The following is a 17,431-nucleotide window of genomic DNA, read 5'->3' as shown; positions in this document are numbered from 1 at the left end:
AATTATTGCAGTTTACATAAAATCTTTTACCCACTGATCGGGGTATCGAAAACCTGTCTGAAGATTAAATAGTTAACAATTCGAGGAATTTCAGTAATTTTGGAATTTATATTCAGAGGCCGTACAAACATATAGAGTGATATTATGTAATATTATTAATTATTATAATCGTATCGTGTTGTCATGTCTCATGTCGGACGATGCAGAGTGAAAGGAAAGATGGGTGCATTCGAAAACGAAACGATGTCTATACAGTGGACACCAGCTCTGTCTAAAATATATCTATCTATGTGTATATACATTATACCAACATTAGTGCACTACAGTATTATAATATTATCTGAATTTTATGCATTCGGTACAGGAAACCGAAATGATTGTCCGTGACCGTGGTTGCGTTTGTATATTGCCGTATGCATATTATGTTTAGTCATAAACTCTTAATAATAATATATATTATATTATGTACACAGTAGTATGATAATGAAATGTTATCAAGACGAATTAAAACAAAAATTGAATACATCAATAAATGAATCACGTGGTAACAATATAAGATACGACGAAGATTGTAATAAAATGCTATATACTAATCAAAGTCCAAATTCCAATTTTTGTTTCTCGTCGATCGCCTTGTGTGCGGCCTGTCTCTTCAGGTCAGTCGGTATGAATATTGTCAACAAGAACCCGAAACTCAGCAATCCGACGATCATCATGTTGGCCGCCAAATCACCCATGGTGCTGAACACCCAGCTGTAAATCGACGTCAGTATGAAACCGATCAGTTGGGTACCACCGTTTAATAGACCGCTGGACGTGCCTTCAGGGATTGGGTACGTTAATTCGATGGCTAACTCGTAGCCGACCGGAAGATATCCAGTCATGAACAACCTATAATATCATGCATAGTCATAAGAGTTATATATTAGGTTCTATAATAGATAAATGTTATGCACACGGTGTATGAAAAATATGTGTTATACAAATATTTCATTTTTATATAATATGAAAAATTATTACGTATACAATAATAATAATAAATTAGTATACTATGATCTTCTACCAGATTTATGTCACAGTTTTTTTCCCTAAATTGTTTAATAGTATATGTTTAGGTCTCTGATTTGTGAACACATACAGTGAAACCTCTAAATACCAGACACTCTCGGTCGCTTAAACGTCGTCCGCTATTTGGAGGCGTCCGCTATTGAGAAGTGTCCGTTAAATGAGGTTTCACTGTATACAAAATATTTAAATTTTACATCAAAACTTCAAAACCGAATCAAACTTTAAAATATTTTTAAAAAATTATGACGAAATATGATTTAAAACAAAAATATATTAAAATATAATACTTAGCATTATGGCGTTTGTAACTATAAACGTTTAACTACAAAATAGTATCTGAATTGTGCATTTGTTCACCGCAAAACATTCGAATGTTATAAAAGTCAAAATATTTATGATAAACGAACTAGTGGCTTAGGCATGATTTCTGATAAGAGGGAGATTAACCCCTCCCCTCACTAACATCAGTATTTAGCGAGATATTCGTGGGTAAATATTTTTACAAATTGTAAATTTTATTATTAAATAGGTAATATGAAGACTCGGTCGATGGTGTGTATCTTACACCGGTATTGTGAATTTTAATGGTTATCGTTTATATAAAGATTCATAGAAAATGGTACAACCACGCTATTAGCTTGAACTGTTCAATGTTTATTGAAAATGTTGTGATCTATATAAGCAGTATAGGCTATGATAGTTTCATGCATAAGAATCAAAGACCCTGTACTCTGTAGTAGTGTAGTAACTGAGCGGACGGGTGGAGTTTCAGATTACGTTGAATCATCCGGAAGTTATGTAAATATCAGTTTTATAAATTAAAATTAAAATCGTAGAACAAAGCTATCGACCTGATACCTTCACAATTTTATTAGGCATGTTGTAGACTATATCAGCCATACCAATTTTATATTTGATACTCTTGTAGTGCAATAGAAGACGGATGGAGTTTGATCGAGTTCGAAGAACCATCAGGGATTTATTGCAAATATTACGCTTAAAAATTAATTTAAAATGTAAAAATTGTGCGATCGTTATGAAATTTGTACCGTTGGATTACACATGTTCTTGGCTACCATCCTTGTTAGTTTAATGTATAATTATAAAAAACCCTATCATTATAAACACAAATATATAATAATATGACAAAATATTATATTATAGTGCATCCTACATAATGTAAGCTGTGATAAAAATGTAGAATCCACGTAGAGATTATCATAACGATTATAGCACCGAATAAAACTTCGAAACGTTGATGTATATTTTTATATTTATACCGTAGCTATATTGTCTATTATACAAATAATAAAAAAAAATACGTAAAACAAGACCAGAAAACCTAATACGTGCTTTGGACTGAATTCCTTATCTATAAACTTCAACATCCGATTAAAGATTAATTGTAACTCGATAATATTATTATATATAAAATAAGAAGCTAACAATTTATTATGAGAAAAAAAATGATTTATAAAACTTTTTATTTCAATATTTTTATATTCCCGGAAACGATTCTGCTCCATAGCTTTAAATATTATTTATTATTAATTTACCTAAATTTTGTGATTTAAGCATTTATATAATATGTATTTTTATGAATTGATAATTCTTCGCATAATATTATAAATATCCAATAAAATCACTAACACTCAATCAAATAAAATACACATTTGTGACACATATACAAAATAATAGGAGTAGGTATTTTATATACCTATATACAATATATATACACATTGAGATTTCGACTCCTTTATCACCCTGTTTATGATGCGCCTCCTGCAGTAGTCCTGTGACGCGGTATTATTGATGATATACTAGCTGATATCGTTTTATTTTTTAAAATGTAATGTATACTGCGATAAATTATATTTGGCACCAAACTTACCCCAATAATGAAGCCGTAATGTATATTATCCAAATAGATTGACCGTGTGACAGGCTGAACGTATAGATCAACATTGAGATCAATGTACTGCCGTAAACCATCAGGGTAGTCTCTCTGTAAGTGTAAATCGTCGATTTTAATATTATTTTTCTCTTAAACGATTATGAAGTTAAATTGTCATACACCGTAATTCATAAAATGTATAGATAGGTAACAACCATGCTGGATTAAGAATTTGAAGATGAAGTTCCTATGCAATATGTTAGAAAAATTATGTCAACTATCTTTGAATTTCAAGTATACTATTATAGTATTATGTACCTATGATGTACAGTGTAACAAAAGTATATGACAGCATTTCATATCTTTTATATGTTTTAATATGTTTAATTTATCATATATTTCTGTTACACTCAGTATATGGTACTACACATGACTACACATCTTAATAAAAACCACAAAGGTCAAAAATAAGAATTGTCTTATACATATTATATTAAACATATTATTATTGTATTACTAGGATTAGGTTACTTATGTGATAAATTTAATAAATCTTTCGGATAGTGAATTGATGAAATAATATTAACCATACAATTTTAAAATGTACTTTAATTTGTTATAACGGGTGAAAGTATACATTTTTTGTGTGTTACGTTTCAGGTACATATTCGTATTAATACATATGCAACCATGGTTTTTGTTTATACTTGAGTAAATTAAAATTTTTAAATTAAAATGTATTGTTATGATAACTTACAATTATTTTTAAACATTAAATTAAAAGGTAATAGCCAATAGGTATACCTATAAATATAACGATAATTTATTGTTGGAGTATAACAACTGAATATCTATATTGAAATATTATTCTAAATTACTTGTTATTTATTATAATCTGTAAAAAGTAAATAGTAATTTCAGAAAATTAATCCATTGTTACATAAATGCAAAAAACATGGTAGTTGTCGATGGTATTTGACACTATATTGAGATAGCGTTTGAATTCTAAATCTTACCAGCAAGTTTAAATTAAAATTGTTAAATGTATGCATTATAAATCAAAAGATAACCTATACTAATATTGTTTTTTTCACGTAGTAAAATTTTCACATGTTTTTAGTTTTTATTTGTAGGTCATATGCAGTTGGTTCTTTTGTATAATATGTAATTTTAAGTTTTAAATTTCGAATGTGATTTAATTTATATAACATAAAATAGAATGTTTTTCAATATAGGTACAAGATAGAAATATCAATAAGTACTTATTAAAAAATATGCGATACCTAGTAATAATATGTAAGTACTTTTAGATTATGAATGAAGTGAATAATGTATTGGATTGTAAACAGGTTTTTGTAATTTTTGAACGATACTTATATACCAACTTATCGATAAAATTTTTGTTCAATTTTAATAATCATTAGTTATCTAAGTTATCTTATAAATATTAGTTATTTATTTTAAATAACAACTGATCACCACTTATACTTCCTTTACTCAAAATAATTTTGTTGTAGGTATACAATGATTTTTTTTTATTAATTTCGACATTAAGATGTCTCATATCTGGGGTAAAAAAAATGTGTAACAAAATCAGTAATATGCATAGAACACATTAATGATGTTATATTTTTCCCAAATTGGAGATATTTTTTTGAGATGCTTTTATTTTTATAAAAGAATCATAAAATATCATTATTTATAATTAATCAAATTTTTTACCATTAAAATGTATAATTTTTTTAATTTTAATTTTCATATTTTATACATATTACATATCATTGACCCAATGAAGAGATTATATTATGTTTAATGATAATATACCTAGCTTATGTAGACCCAATATTTAATGATGGAATTGATCTTCCATCGATATCAAACCGACAACCAGGTGACAAAGTAGAGGATGATAAAAATCAATTACTAATTAGTAATTCTATTATAGGTATCTGGTTTCATCTTCATATAATTATATTGAATAATCATAAAATTTGTAAATGTTTTGTATTATATTTTTAGTTAGTATTTTAAATTAGTATGTATAAGTATATATTAATACGGACATTAATTTAGATATTTATAATTATTAAACCTTTTTTATTATTATCATGTAACACCTTTCAAAAAAAAAAAAATTATCTCATCCCAATGGCCAAGTTGCCGAGGGTTATTTCTTTAATAACAAAAAAAAAAAAATACGGACATTATCGAATAATATTTGTATATTTTCTCTGCTTCCGAATCAGATCATTTTTTAGCTATTATTTGATGAAAAGAGCTCTTTTCAAGCCTTGATCATTAATCAAAGGTGACTGTTGTGCTAATATAAATAATTAAGAATAATAATACTATATTTATTAATAATATTTTGATTTCTTGGAATGTATAGATCTTTTCTGATGTTTGCAATCATGGCGCGAGGTAAGGTCATATACAGAGGTTAATTTATGATTAAATATTATCGGTAATAATTATTCTAGGTACCTAATAAGTAATAGGAGGTATCTAATTTATTTTAATAATTGTAAATATTCTATACTATAATTGGTATTAGAAAATTATATCAAATACATGCATGATAAAATGTTACATACGTTTTGTTCATATAATATAAGTGTCTTACTTATAGAGATGTGTTTTATCTAAAATATATCCACATATAATCGAACCACCTAGGCCACATAATACTAACGTGAGGCCAATCCTTCCAACGTCTTCCTCGTGACCCTAAAATAAAATAATAAATGTACCAAGTATGAGTTATATTTATATATTTTAAATTTTCTCACTGGGAAATAGAGCAAAATAAATTGGTTGAGCAAAGTTGATATGGCGAAAAATGCACCGACGTTAATACCGTAAGATATAAGCAATAAAATGTAACCATTGTTTTTTAGTAATTCTTTAACCGAGCTCATGAATACGTCTTGTAATATTGCCGGATCGTCTCTTTTTTTTCTTTGTACAACTTGGGCATTACTTGGGGCTATGTGTGGTTCAGCTTGTATAACTGAAATAATATAACATTTGTTTTTGATGTAAGACAAACACACACAAGTAAATAATACTTACTCCAAATAACTAAAAAGAATACTACAGTGTTCAAAATAGCAAACGATATAAACATTTTCCATAAATCATATCCTATGTCTTCTAAGTTATCGCTGTCCTGTACTATCATCGGTGGTATTAAAAATCCAAGTGCTGCTCCTAGCTAAAAAAAAAATTGAATATATTAAATTTTTACCCATAAGTTAAGTTGCTTAATTATTACTATACATCGATATTTATAACATTGTATTTAAATGTAGGTACAATAGGTACATATTATATGATATTATCAGCTTATTATGGTTTATCCTTTAAACGATACTTTTTGTATGATATTTTACTAAAATATTTTATATCTATTAATGTTTTTCAATTAAATTTAAATTGATATTATTATGTAAATGTACATTTTTTATTATTAAAAACATTATGGGCAACAATAGTAATTTTGCTGTAGGTATAATGGGTTTCGAGAACCTACTTATATTGCCATTGAGTAGATCATACTGTAACAATAACAATACCTAACACTTTGTATACGAACTGCTAGTAGAAACAGTATGCCAGCCTCTAATTTTAAAAGTATTTTAGAATTTATAATATGTATACTTCATATTGAAATCAATAGTGTATTTTTCTAATAAAAAATATCTACTTTTAATTTAGAAACCATAAAACTAGATTTGGCCAAAATCATATCGCAAATGTTATATAATAATAATAAATAATTATACTTTATCATCTATTATTATTGTTTATAGATTATAAGTGCGAATACCGAATAACAGTATATTGTAAATACTTACCTAATTAGCTTATATTGGTATACCTACATAGTTTGTATTGATATTTTTTTTCAAATCAGTCTAAATGTTTTTTTTAAATATTATGCAGACTAATTGATACTAGGTATACGAAATTGAGAATAATATCAAGCTCCTACTGTCAAAATTGTTTGAATTATAAAAAAATGACAAAAATAATTTATTTATTTTCGTCTATATCGAACTTAAAATGTCTATAAAAGAAAATTGTGCGTATTGATTTTTGATGTTTTGATGTAAGAAAAACTTATGAAGGACCATATATTTTTGTAAATTGTAATTTAAATTTTGAATTCTTTGAAATTGTGTAATTATGTATTTTCGGTATTATTGTTCATGTAACATCAAATTACGAAGAACCTTGATTAAATTTTACCAGCAACCAAAAATTGTATCATACAATAATAAAAAATAAAAAGCAGAGAAATTGCATATATCATCTATTGTACGGTACAGAGCCAATTTATATTATAAAAAGAACTGACATTTTTTATTATTAAATTACATCATTTATAGAAAATACTTATACAAATGTAATTTTTTTTTTATCTTATTAGGCGTAGGTATATCTGGTCTTGGGTAAAAATTTCAAAATCTTTCCGTTTATTTTTAAAAGTACATTTAACCACTCTTCCCATCCTACTTGCAAAAGAATTCAGGACCCTCCTTATCACCATGAAGTTTTATATGAATCATAGCAGTTTATACTGGCATAGTAAATGTTTCTTTCTTCAGACGAAAATTAAATTAATTAAAGAAATAAAAAAATATAATTTTTCTGCTCAGACTCTAAAAAATATATTAAACGATCGATCTGATATTAAAGATATAAAAATAGAATTAAGCATACAAATATTGGTAATTTTGGTTTTAATGGGCGAAAATCAAAGGTACACGAGATTCACTATATAAATAGGTATCTATGTATCGGTATTTATATCCTATTTATATAATATTTTAACATTTTAACGTGATATACTAATAATTAAATATATACAGGGTGTCCCGTGAGGATTTACCCATTGCGATATCTCCCGAAATAATGCTGATATCAAAATTCTGGTTTTGTAATAAGACTCACGGGGATAAGAACTACAATTATTTCATATTTTAATGTTTTGGTAAAAAAGTTAAAAAATATATTTTTTTATTTAATTATTTCAAAAAAAAAATAAAGATAGCCGTTTTGTTGAGTTTATTTTTCTGAAAATATTAACGTTTCAAAGTTTTAATTTCATTAATTTCCCGATTTTTAATATTTTTTTTAGTTTCGAGAAAAATTGCGAATTATTTAACACCGTAATGTTATCAAACATGTGACCCGCCGCGCCACGCGCATTCCCATACCGGCTGAATATTTTCCGTGTTCCTAATAGTTATAAATTTATAATCATATTTTATTTCTTCAAAACTAGAAAAAATATTAAAAATCAGGAAATTAATGAAAATAAAATTTTGAAACGTCAATATTTTTAGAAATATATACTCTACAAAATGGCCATCTTTAATTTTTTTGGAAATAATTAAATAAAAAAATATATTTCTTAATTTTTTTACAAAAACATTAAAATAAATTTAAAAATGAAGTAATTGTAGTTCATATCCCTATGAATCTTATTATAAAACCAGAATTTTGATATCTCCATTATTTCGTACGATATTGCAATGGATAAATCCTCGCGGGACACCCTGTATAGCAATATACATAGGCTTATAAATAAAAGTAGGGTAATGAAATTTTTTTTTCGATTTTCTTTACTTCAATATAATATTTTTGTATAATTCAAAATCGATGAGAGAGTTTATATAGGCAACCATACACACATTTAATACAAATGTATTGCTTTTCACGTTTTATGGTTTTGTTATTGATACACGGTTGTGTGGTTTAGGTGCTCCTAATATAGTTGTGTGGACCTATTTCTATATACTGGCCCCCTATTCACGGTTTAATATAAATGGACCTAATTTAACCAGATATATATTACGAGGGCAATGTCGTTAACATAAATTATGGATATTGGTAACATCCTGTCAAAGGTTCCTTTATGAAAATATAACTGTATAACGGTACTGGAAGATTGCATAAAGTCAAGAAAGAATTTAAGTAGCAATAGGGGTACATACCTATACTTATAGTTTGTTATGATTTGTAGTGTAATTACTCAAATATTTACTAGATTAGATAAACAGGATGTAATTTTTTTTGTGCTCGTAGCATAATATTTGTGTACATATTAAAGGTATAAAATAAAATAACTCGACAGTTTTTAGTTGACCTTTATTTCATACTCCATAAAACCAATAACAATCGTACCTACTTGGTATTAAATATTGATTAAAAATAAATAGATGGTTAAATTACATATGCATCTAATATTATTACGACTTAATGTCTTAATGGCTAAACAATTAATATAATTATTATTATTATTGATTAGGAAGGTACAAATTAAGTAGTTACTAATTTGAATTATAATATCTTTTTTACTACAATCTACGAATGCAATTTTAATTAGAATAATTTTTTATGAATTTGATCAAAATTCGAACTTGGAATGCCTATAAAAAAGTCGTGGAAATGTATCTTTAAAATCGTTCAACTGCTAAGTATAAAAATGTATGAAAAACCTTGTTTTAGATTTGAAAAAGTTTTATTGACATATTTGTTTTGGAAAAATTCTAAAATAATTGAAAATTTCAAGTGTCTATAAGTCGCTCAAAATATTTTGAAAATTTTACCATGAACAGAAAATAATAAAATAAACATTTAGTAAAAATTCTATGCATGTCTAGATTTTTTTAGACTAACACTAAAAAACAAAATTGGTTAGGTATGTCTAAGAACCGTTCTGGGAAAAAAATTTTTTTTTTTAATTTATTTGAGTTTTCTGGAACTTTTTTAAAAACGCTTGGATTTTTTCTTTTAAAGCTCTAATAAATTTTCATTTTTTACCAGAAAAGATGCTGAAGTATTAAAACGAAGCTTTTTTACTGCCCTAATAGGTGACAAGTGACGACAGATAAAAAACAGGCATTATTGTAAAATCAACACTTATTTATTTATTATCCACTCTGAATTTAAACAGTAATTTTTATACGCAATACCGGAATTTGACAAAATTGGATTTCATTGTTGTGACTAAAAAATAAATAACTTTGAAGACAGAACTTTCAAAATTAACTTATAGGGTTAATACCATACATAATCAAAAATTCAACCTACTTTAATATAAATATATAATATACTGCTGACTGACATAACCGTTTTCATCATATACCATAATGATTTTTCTTCGAATTTGAATTAACGTATCTATTACAGTGACCTACACAAACACTAGGTAGTAAACATGTTTGAGTAATTGACATTATAAAACTATACAGAAATTTACAATTTAGTATTTTACCATACATAGGTCGTTAGTAATTAAATACTAAGTTTCAATATTAAAATATAAGTGTTTTTTTTTAAAATGTAATTCTAGGGAAACTGTGGATTTGTTTTTTATTTGTTAAAAGATGGCATTTTTTGACTTTAAGTTTATTAATAAATTCTTTACAAATCGTTCTAAATATGTTTTGAACATTATGTGTTTAATCTGTAATTGATTTACATTCGATGATACTATGAAAACTATATATATATATTTTTTTTTAATGTTGACTTTATTTTTACATGGATTTTTGAATCATCAACTCATGTTCCGTCCTAAATAAAAGGTTTGGACGCATTTACCTGGTTGCCAAAAACACCTAAAGAACAAGCGGTGGAGACTTCGGTAGATCCAAACCAAACCGCTGCTAACCTGGAAGGCAAACTCAAGATGAATGCTTGTGAGCACGCCACCAAACCTTGTCCCAGCAGAGTAATCATAAACCGATCCGGCATAGCAGAAAAAACCTTAATCCATGCGCCCAGACATGTGCCAGCAGCGCCCATCACCATCGTCACTTTAAGACCCTAAAACACAATTACAGTCAAATATGTGACAAAGTATTATATATATTATATATTTAAGTAGTATATCCGTACGTACCTATAGGTATTATGTAAAATACACGTTCGGCGTTTAGTTGTTATTGGTTAAATTATTTTATAACTTTGATATATTGTAATTATAAACATTCACTCATTCAGATTTTTAATAAGTTTATACCAGTTGTCAAGAAATAACAGCAAAATAAGTCTAAGTGAAATTTTCATCGAATTTTGAACATTTAAAGAATTATTTATTTATGAATTTTTGATAGGTATTTTGATGAATCTAAATTCCAATTTATAGATAATTATAAACAATTTATTATTTAGATTGGGAATTGACGTACTTTTATATCTATAGTTATTTAAATAAATACATGATAATATTTAACATAAAATATTGTTGAGCTAAAACTAAGTGTAGGTATAATGAATACATTTATCAAACGACGGTGGTACAATTAAATCAACTATATTGTTTAAGGTTAAATAATTAAATTATGTAGTCGATTGATCATCCTGACAGCATTTGATTTGTTAATTTAAAATATTTGATTGCCTTGTGTAATATGGACCGTTGTAGGTCTTCGTTTACAACCGGGGTCGACAACCTTTTTGTTGTTGAGGGCCAAAAAAAATAAATATTAAAATTATTGAAAGGTCACAATTTGAATACACTTATGTTATTTTATTTTAAGCACAAACTTATGGTCATATCAAATTTAGTTTGTTTAAGTTCAGTACCTATATTAAATTAACAAGGTATCTTTGTTTATATACAAAGTTATAGCAATAATTAATTTCAAAATTATATAAAACGACAAGTTAAGTTAAGAAAACTGCGAGTGTGCTAAATTCCGGGTTTTTAAGCGCATTTTAATTTTTAAAACAACTTAATAAACTCTATAATTCCATGTCATACAATTATAAAAAAATAATTTCGTAACCTTTATAATTGGACATTGGTACATATTTTTATTATTGGCTCCTCATAGATTCATTAAATGTATATATCTATATTGAATACTCATATTTTGATGTTTTTAATATGGCTATGTACAACTTGATTGTATAATTAATGTACTTTGAATAGAAACGTGGTTATAGAATCTTAATACAAACAATAGTAATTATATTTTGGTAACGAATGGACGGATACAATCGGCATATACAATTTTCTAAAATACAAAGTAAAAGTTAATGCGGTTTTTGAATTTAAATAATATCAACCAATTTATTGTTAGTAGATTTGATTTTGAATTTTACATGTAGAAATTCTCAATACAGCATTTATCATCACCAAGCATATTTGATTTTTTGATACTTCATAAGTGAAAAAAAGTTTGCTCATAAATATATGTTCTTCCAAACATGAACAACATTTTTTTAGCAAAATCAAATATTTTGTGAAATTTTGTTTTACATAGGCTCAAAAATAAAACTGTAAGTTATGAGGAGAATGATGCTTGAAAGGCAGTTTTAAGAATTTTGTCAATTTGTTAGTTAATAATTTATATTTGTGTTCTGCTTTCAACATGATCAACATAAATTATAAACAATAAACTAAGGTAGTTATTTTTTTCTTTTGTAAAATATTTAGAAGGCACGTGCCTGCAAGCCACACGTTAACACATTTTATCTGATTAATATGTCAATTTAATGTAAATTAGTGTATAACTTCCAATAATTTATTGCTCTTATACGAACACGACCAATCAAACGCTTTAAAGTTAGTTAGAATTAGTATTAAGTCATATATTTCATGATACTTCTACTAAAAGTGTAATTATTAATCAAAAGTTTTTTTTAAATTTATTATGATTGTATGTACTTAGCGTATTTGGAAGATTTTATGTACATTAAGAACTATACTTTCTACGTTATGTGGTAATATATAATTAGGTATATTAACTATTTTTATTTTATTTTTTATTATTTATTTATCGATTGTTTTTTTCTTCATATTTATGTCTATTATTAACGAATATTCTGTAAAGAGTGTAATAATTTAAATTGTCATTTAGATACTGATTAAAAATATAAAATACTTCAGCTAGCAGCCATTAAATTTTAAGTTTAGTTCGTTGGAAAAATTTGTTTGAACATTCATTTTTTTATAAAGAAAACTACTACTAGAAAATAAAAAAACAAGTATACAATAACATTATTATTTATGATTCATATTATACATATATCATACACTTAATATATTATAATCAAAAACATATTGGATACTTAGGCACAATTGATAACATTATAGAGCAATAATGGGAACAAGAAGTTTTCGGTCCGGTTCAATCACTAGGTTACCTATACTTAGTGCAGCCAACTAACCATCAATAATGTCACTTTATATCGAACATCAAGAAATTACAACGATCTTTGACACTAACCTTGATAAAAAAAATCATATCTACTGCAGAGCGCAGACCTTATTTTTATGTGCATCACAACACACATGGTGTACCACAAATTTACAATAATTGTGCACTACGATTTGAACGTGTATGCACAACGGTCTACAAAACAAAAATTACATAATTTAACAGCTACTAGAAAATATGAATATTTCCTGAATCTTGTTGTTTTATTAAACTGCACGGTTAAATTATTATATTCATATACATCATATATATATGTAATACATTGCTTTTCTTAGAAAGGAGCGAGATTATAATTTTCATTTAAGCCTTCTTTGCAAGCTGTTTTCGAAAAAACAAAATTGAATCTCCAGCACTCCTCCATGAATCACACATTTCTAAACATTGATAAAAGTCTTGCCATTCTACTAAGAAACTCAATTAGCTCTCATTTATACGTGTAAGACTTCAAAAACAACAAGCGAAATGTAAACAAGTATATTCAAATTTAAAATATATAACTAACTTAACCGGACTATACCAAAATCGAAAGCGGGTAGTTTGGGAGTCTTTGTTGTATATACAAAGAGGAAGTAATAACATAAAAGCTCTCGTCAATATGATCCTTGTACACTGATAAAGGAACTGCTATTGTTAAATCCCTCGAATATGCAAAAACAAAAGAAAAAAAATTATCATTACTCGAGCACTTAAGGATCCTTAAGTAAAATCGTAAGTATTGCAAACACACATAAACTTAATGAGTAAATGAACCTAAACTAAAGAAAATTTCCAGAGGTCAAAAAGTATCGAAAAATCCGATATACATCAGTATTCCCGACCGTCACAGATAACATTTCGCTCATCACCTCTCGCGACAAAAAATCAAAAAAAATTAAATAATATCTGCCATTCTCCAGAACAATCATCCGCACAGAAGAAAGAAAACGATATCAACATAATATTAAGAATAGGTCATATATAATAATACTAAACTACTAAATCCACCTACCTATGGATACGCACCTACAATGTTTCACGAGTAGCCTCCACTATAGTTTACATAGGCTGTCTGACTGTCATGCTTTCCACCAAACACATACTTATATCGTATGTGACACCAACCGTTGTATCACGAATCAAAATACATTTCGAACAAATATTATGTGACGGTATATTTGAAATATTTGGGTCGGACCATTGACAATTTACTCTTTAACACGTTGTCGGAAAGTCACTACTATAAGAGTCGTAATAAAATAAATCGTAAAATGGCATAACTGCTAGAGCAGAATTTCTTATGGCTTCACTGCATTAGGAATGATCTAGTTCCTATTATTGTGACTTACTAACAATTCGGAAAAAAAAATATATATTTTAAAAACTATATGAACACACAATCAGTGGCTCCTAAATTATAGTCATGTCCGGCAACGCGTTGAATTGGGACTGAATAACCGATAATGTAATTATTAATATGAAATAGGTAATTCAAAATTTATCATTATTATTTTTTATATATTTATAAATATAAAAATATTTTAATACTTGTGCATATCTCAATGTCAATGCTGCTGAAGATTATTATAATAGATTTGTTTATAGTTTAACTATGTCACTCGGTTTAGTTCTACCTGCTAATAAATTAGATATTAACTGCAATTTAGCACGTTTCATTGCATGTTTGCCACTGCAAATCTTGTATGCGGAAATGTTGTAAATTTATTGTCGATCAATTATATCCGATCACCGGATTTCTATCAATTTATTATGCGTGTATTGTGATTTTACTGTATTACAACTATTGCGTATAATCGACGACTATCGAATTAAAAATATTCAATTACCATCATAACTATTCACTACTTCTACCACAGTTCACAAACAAATAGCCAGTGAATGTTTTGAGACCTCAAACAGTCAAACACCCTCAAACATAATATAATATGTACCTACTACCTATATCAACGGTTTTCAACCATGTTATATCTGCGTAACATAACTTACACTGTTCGAGAATTTTCATGTACTTCTTTACCAAAAAAACATTTTTTGCATGTATGGGGTTTTATTTTATCATGAATTTCAAAATCAGGACAATAATATAAGCATTTAATGCATAAAAAACGAAAATTAGATATGTACGATTATTATTTATACTGTTATTACTTTCAAATAAACTAAATAGTATTTAATGTGAATAATGATCCACTCCAATTTTTTTTATAAAGTTTGATTTTATCACATATGAGCTTTTCACGTACTAACAGTGGTACCTACGCGCACCACAGGTTGGAAAATGCTTTACTATACAAATATAATGTTATGATTATTGATTCTATTTCATATTTGTTTGTACATCAATGTGAAGATCGATGATGGCACTAAGACGGAGCGCGAGTGAAGTCTCTCCCTCCCTCCCTCAAGGTATGTGTATGAATATGAAAATTTAAAACACCCCTTAAAAAAAAAAACCTGCTGGCGCTTGACCACCGCCACCGCCCCCAGAGCGAACGGAATATACAGCACAACACACTAACCAGTCGGTCAAGAACCCAGGACGCCGGTACGACCAGGGGCACGTACACGATCATGTATATGGTGGACGTGGTGTCTATGGCGAAGTTTGACACGCCGTAGAACTTCACCGTGATGTTGGATATGATGCTGTACTGTATCCAGTGCACGGCGTTGGCCATGGAGTACAGCATGTACACGACCAGGATTATCCACCGGGCCTTGTACAGCCTCAGGTCGTCCTGTTGGAGGCCCATCAACTGGGCGTCGGCCGTCGGCGGCGGCGGCTTGTCCACTTTTTGCATAACCGAAGCGAAATCGGCCATCGCTGTACGTCCGTCTGACTGACTGATCGTCGTAATAATCGCATCAATGCGAACCGGTGCGGATATTATTCGCGACTGCGGCGGGATCGTCTCGTGATCGGGTCCGCGTATAATCGTTTTAAACGGTCACAATAATCACGGTCGCAGTAACCGCAGTACCTACCTACCAATTTATAATAATCCACGTCGCTTAGAGTTGAATGCAGAGGGCGAGGGGGGATCCAGCTGATCTCACCTAATCGGACGTACAAGTTTAACGGAGAAGAAAATTAATTTGGGATGTGGTACCTATTTACAACGAGGCCGACATGAGTGGATAGATCATGTCGCTAAATGAGACGCATATAGGTATATACGTCATATGGTATAGGTATACCATACCTGCCTTTATTCGCCTCGGAGGTAATGTGGTATAATGGTATATTGTTATTTATCAGTATAGTAAGTGTATATATATATATATATGTAGTAAGGCAAAATGTCTAACTAAATAGAATATGTATTATTTTTATAATATAACATTAAGGAATAGGCGTGTTGTGAAAAATACTAAAAAAAAAAAAAGATACCTAAGTAAACTTGTGCGTTCTATTTAATTAAAAAAAGTTACTAAAATATAATATTATTAATAATTATAGGCGTGATTTATACGATTACAGATATACAAGCTTTTTTTCCCATAACATTTCTCATTTTAAACACAATTATTTTTCAATTTGAGGGATTTAACAACTGTTTAAATTTATTTACGAAATAATAGTTAAAATATTTAAACAGTTATTAAGATAAATACAATTTATTATTCAAAGGAATCCGATACCGGACGTTTTAAAAGAGTTTAATATAGGCAAATTTAAACATGTTCTTTTGATAGGGTCTTGCAAACGTTTATGTATAGTGCGTTTATGCGATCTTTAGCTTGAGTGGATTGTGTGTAAAATAAATAGCAGTGGTCTCTTACACATGTAGTGTATACGTGCGTAATATCAATGAATAGTGACACGAATATGAATTTTTTTTGGAAATGTTTTTGGTCGAATGTATTAACCAGCTATTTATCCGATCAAGTTTCTGAAAACATATTCTAGTTTATCGTGGAATTTACTTGAAAACGGTTTCCTTAAAATTTGAAATCATTTCTCAACTTCATTATTAAGTATACTAACAATTTCAAACTCTAATAATTTAATTTTGAATGGTTAGTGAATTTAATTACAAAAAAAGTGGATAAGTCTTTTCAAAAAAACTTAATGAGTACCTATTTGAAATTCAAATAAGTTATCGTAATATTTTGTTACCTATCTAAAGATTTTGATAAACGGTGAAGTTAGCATAAGACAGGTGTAGGTACTGTGGTAAAAAATACAGATAGAATTGAATCTCCTTAATAAAAATAAAAATAATAAATA

At 28.0% G+C, this 17,431-nt stretch overlaps 1 protein-coding gene across 1 annotated transcript; it reads right to left on the bottom strand.

Moving 5' to 3' along the window:
• Positions 1–438: 438 nt before the first annotated feature.
• Positions 439–16,130, bottom strand: LOC107162004 (choline/ethanolamine transporter flvcr2a-like). The gene is made up of 7 exons (XM_015508682.2): positions 15,720–16,130; positions 10,577–10,801; positions 6,035–6,176; positions 5,752–5,972; positions 5,586–5,689; positions 2,960–3,073; positions 439–891 (listed from the first exon to the last, which is right to left on the bottom strand). The coding sequence occupies exons 1-7, from the start codon at positions 16,020–16,022 to the stop codon at positions 594–596; spliced, it is 1,407 nt and encodes a 468-aa protein (XP_015364168.1). The 5' UTR covers positions 16,023–16,130; the 3' UTR covers positions 439–593.
• Positions 16,131–17,431: the final 1,301 nt, after the last annotated feature.

This window comes from Diuraphis noxia, unplaced genomic scaffold (assembly GCF_037042655.1).
Source record: "Diuraphis noxia isolate RWA-SAM2 unplaced genomic scaffold, SU_Dnox_SAM2 contig0002, whole genome shotgun sequence".
In the NCBI taxonomy this organism is placed as follows: Eukaryota; Metazoa; Arthropoda; class Insecta; order Hemiptera; family Aphididae; genus Diuraphis; species Diuraphis noxia.
Note: the sequence above shows the minus strand (reverse complement) of the source record. Positions and strands in the feature narration are given on the sequence as shown.

What these genes read in the sequence shown, in the direction of transcription:
- LOC107162004 (XM_015508682.2), bottom strand. Translation starts at nt 16,022, where the DNA reads ATGGCCGATTTCGCTTCGGTTATGCAAAAAGTGGACAAGCCGCCGCCG. An exon ending in ATTCTTTTTAGTTATTTGGA is followed by an intron (nt 5,973 to 6,034) that starts GTAAGTATTATT and finishes ATATTATTTCAG; the next exon opens with TTATACAAGCTGAACCACAC. An exon ending in ATTACGGCTTCATTATTGGG is followed by an intron (nt 892 to 2,959) that starts GTAAGTTTGGTG and finishes ATGATATTATAG; the next exon opens with GTTGTTCATGACTGGATATC.